The sequence below is a fragment of the Coffea arabica genome, chromosome 7e (assembly GCF_036785885.1).
Source record: "Coffea arabica cultivar ET-39 chromosome 7e, Coffea Arabica ET-39 HiFi, whole genome shotgun sequence".
NCBI lineage: Eukaryota > Viridiplantae > Streptophyta > Magnoliopsida > Gentianales > Rubiaceae > Coffea > Coffea arabica.
Window position 1 is genome coordinate 8,699,485 of NC_092323.1, and position 3,619 is coordinate 8,703,103.

The window sequence follows — 3,619 nt, forward strand, 5'->3', positions numbered from 1 at the left end:
GCTGAGCGACCACTCCATTTTTCACTTTTTTTTAGACACTGTTACATCTGAGGCGTGATTGGCAATCAGAGTAGGACCGCAGAACCATGACCTATTTAAACCAAAGGCGTGCTTTCTTTGTATCCGATAACAACGCTTTTGTTCTACACTTTGAAAATTGAAAGCCTTTTTGCGTTTGGAAGAGAAAGTACGGGTCCATAATATTGAGATTAAAGAGCAAACTAGAACATATTAACATTATTCATATACAATTTCCAAAACTTAAACTACACAAACATTACACTACTTTTTAACATTACTTATATCAGGCCTGACTGGATTCATTAATTTCGGCACAAACTTCCTGTCATAGTTTTCGAAGGACAACAACTGAAGTCATAGGCCTAATATCTTCTTTGGCCATTTCTTCATCAACCATCCTTCCATATATATCAAACAAATCATCAACGATTGCATCACCAAAATGGTGGGCGATCATTGATTCCTGAATAGCCCTAACAGTCATAGCAACCCTTGTTCCATAGCTTGTAGCGCTACCATCACAAACATCTTTCTCAATTTCAAACATTTCAACCCCTTCCAATTTCAGGGACCCCTCCTTTTTAATCAAATCTTCCAATTCCTCCTTGGATGGCGCATAAAAATGAACATCATATGAATCCAGTTTTTCCTCCTCAACATCTCCCTGTGCATCAAGCAACGCTTTTGATAAATAATTCCACGTTAAAAAGTTCCTAGATTGTGAATGAAAATGCTTAATTGCTCACGAAGTGTCATTACCTTGCGAACCAAAGAGGCTAAAGATCTGTAGAGAATTTCCCAGAAGAATGAATTTCCTCTATCAATATGACTAGGACCTTTCCTTGCCAACAAAATCAGCACCATCCCACCTCCACTAACAAGCTCCTTTGACCTTGAATGCAAGAACAGTGAGAAATCTTCCTGGAACTGTTTGGAGTATGCTTTGGGCACCTCTGGAGGACTGTTATCAGAAATATATATGCTGCCTTTGTTGATTGGTCTGCATGTCTCATCATAAAGACCCTGAGGAACCTAAGGAATGTTATACATGACAACTTTGATTAGAAAGTACATGCATGTTAGAGGTACCTAATTTTCTTAACTTTTCACTTTATGCTATTTCAAGAAAATTGACGTGTGTGCTGTTCTCAGGGGAAAATAGGTTTGTATCGGAACTCAACTAATATGACAAGGAGGAAAGGGGACGAGAATCTTGAATCCGTCTAAATTTAACGGACAAAATGCAACCATATTAAGGTAAATCGACCAGATCCAAAATGTTAAGGGAGAAGAAAAAAGTAATTGACTGATGATGTCCCATTAGTGTGTGGAGCGTAGACTGTAATTTAACTATGTGTTAGTTGGTATATTTTTTCTCAAATGCAGATTCAACTATTGGTTATCAGAAAATAAAGCAAAAGGTCAACGTGGGAAGAATTAACAAACCCTGGATAGCCAGTGCAAACTGTAGGAGGAATATATGAAGTGCAAGCAGTTATCAGGGAAAAGTCTTCCATAAAATGATCCAGGATAACCAGCTATGTATATAGACGGAGGCGCCCCCTGATTGCTTCTTCCATTCTTGAGGCCACCATAGAAATCTGGTAAGGCCTGGAATATAGCATTAAAGTCATTGGTGGGAAGATCATTTAGGTACACTCGAAATTCAGGTGCTGGTTGCAAGGTTCTGCGACTGATCTCTTCAATTGCATCCACTATTTCTCTAATGTTTGACAATGTGTTGGGTCCTGAGGAGCAACCCAAGTCAGCTATGCCTAAGCTCTTTGGTTTTGCGGTCAGATAAACTTGTTCGATGGTCTCCAGGGTTATGTATTTCACCTTATCAGAAGCCTTCTTCTGCCATTGAACAAAAAATAAAGGGAATTTCAGCTTTTGTGAAGATAGTAAAATTCCAGAGATTGAAAGAAAAGAAAATTATGACCGGAAAACACGAACCTGTAGAGAAGAATTTTTGGAATAGCTAGTCTTCCCCACCCCACCTTTCATGCGGAAAATTTTTTCAACGTCCATTTTCATTATGGGAAAATTTGTAAGCTTTATGCTTTACTATTGCCTGGTGGTAAACATCATCTTATCTCCTTTTAAAGATACGATATGTGATAAGGGCACGCTGTTTTTTTTTCTTTCTTTCTTTTTTCTCTCTTCCCACTCTTCCAACATGTCCCGAGACTGATCAATAGTCGAAGTGTTCATAGTTTGACTACTAAACAAAAAGATGCTACCGTTAATTATTTAAATAAAAGTAAGCTAGTTTGACCACTGTGCTGCTTGTCAATTTTGCGCCTGGAATTGATCACTCCGTTTAAAAAAATATAAACGAAGTCAATAATGTTCATTTTTGATTGCTTGAGACTGTTCCTCGGCAATTTTGGTGCGAAATGACCAGCTAAATTACCAACTCATCTCCACTACTTCTTGGTCGTGCAATACTTTTTTCTCTCACGCCCGCCAAGAGATTCGTTGAATTGAGACACAATTATATCAAGATCTTTTGCTCAAGAATGAAGTTAATTTGTTTATTCATGGCCTTAATGTGTCTCTGCAAATTGTTTATATGTTATGTTTTTCCATGGCTTCAGTGGTATATATGATTTTGGAAGAATGATAGCATGCGGTTGGAACTCCAATTTCCGAATATGAAGTAAAGTAAACACGAATCCTAGAAGTTATGCAGAGTTCAAGTACATTTAACATCCTACCGTAAACATAAGTTCTACGTACAATATTAGGTTCATATCTGGAGCTTAAACTCATCTTTACCTCAGATTTTTACAAGATAGCAGTTAAAAGTTGCACGATAAAACTTCTGCTCGGAGTTTTGGATTGAATATCACTGCTCAAAGAGAAAAGTCAAAACTGTAAGTGGCAATATAACAAATGGCAATGGAGTGCTTGCTCGTATATATCGACAATCTGACATCCAAGGGGGACTGGATAGCAAACAAAGATCAGAAAATGGAGGAGAGGGCTTTTTGGTTTCTTGACTTTTAAGGAGGAATTGATGCGTGATGTAGATAAAGTGCGTTTGGGATCAGACAGTTCCAGTACTAGATTGCACGCCCAAGTCACTCGTGTAACTTTGTACAGCTTCTCAATCAATCAAATCAGTTTAACTTTGTCAGAAATTGGGGAATATAATTGTTAACTTCCCCGTCTTCTCGAAAGCACCAGCCTCCGACAAGTGTCAGCAGAGGGACACCAAAGGCCAAACAGAATAAGTCCAGATTAACTGAGAGGGGCATTCTCATTTCCGAACGTAGGCTTTGGGTGTGGGGTGGGGGGGGGGGGGGGACCGTACCGCTAGTTTCTTCGAAACATCAATTCTCCCTTGGTTGTCAAGATTCAACAATAATGGAGTAGGACGCAAGGGGATCCAATCCCCATTTGGCTCACTAGAGTAGTAGTAATTCATTAGCTCGCCTCGCTACTTTTGGCTGATCCTACCGGCCTAAACCGCGCATAGATTGGTGCAGCTCATACCACAATGTCACACTCAAGCCTAGAGTTTAAAAAAAAAAAAAAAAAACTACTCACGCCTAGAGTCGGAGTGAAATTTTAGTCACACATTGAAAATTTA

At 39.0% G+C, this 3,619-nt stretch overlaps 1 protein-coding gene across 2 annotated transcripts; it reads right to left on the minus strand.

The window, feature by feature from the left end:
- Positions 1-203: 203 nt before the first annotated feature.
- Positions 204-2,202, minus strand: LOC113700213 (probable methyltransferase TCM_000336). Of its 2 annotated transcripts, none has more exons than XM_027220733.2 (4): positions 1,978-2,202; positions 1,468-1,878; positions 781-1,044; positions 204-685 (listed from the first exon to the last, which is right to left on the minus strand). In XM_027220733.2, the coding sequence occupies exons 1-4, from the start codon at positions 2,056-2,058 to the stop codon at positions 347-349; spliced, it is 1,095 nt and encodes a 364-aa protein (XP_027076534.1). In that variant the 5' UTR covers positions 2,059-2,202; the 3' UTR covers positions 204-346. The 2 variants fall into 2 exon arrangements, with proteins under 2 accessions (XP_027076534.1, XP_027076533.1); XM_027220732.2 differs by having other exon boundaries at positions 781-1,053; positions 1,978-2,200.
- Positions 2,203-3,619: the final 1,417 nt, after the last annotated feature.

Excerpts from the sequence above, each read along its gene's own strand:
- LOC113700213 (XM_027220732.2), bottom strand. The coding sequence starts at position 2,058 with ATGAAAATGGACGTTGAAAAAATTTTCCGCATGAAAGGTGGGGTGGGG. Across the intron at positions 1,879-1,977 it reads CCAAAAATTCTTCTCTACAG|AAGAAGGCTTCTGATAAGGT; the intron begins GTTCGTGTTTTC and ends GTTCAATGGCAG. Across the intron at positions 1,054-1,467 it reads GTTTGCACTGGCTATCCAGG|GTTCCTCAGGGTCTTTATGA; the intron begins GTTTGTTAATTC and ends AACATTCCTTAG.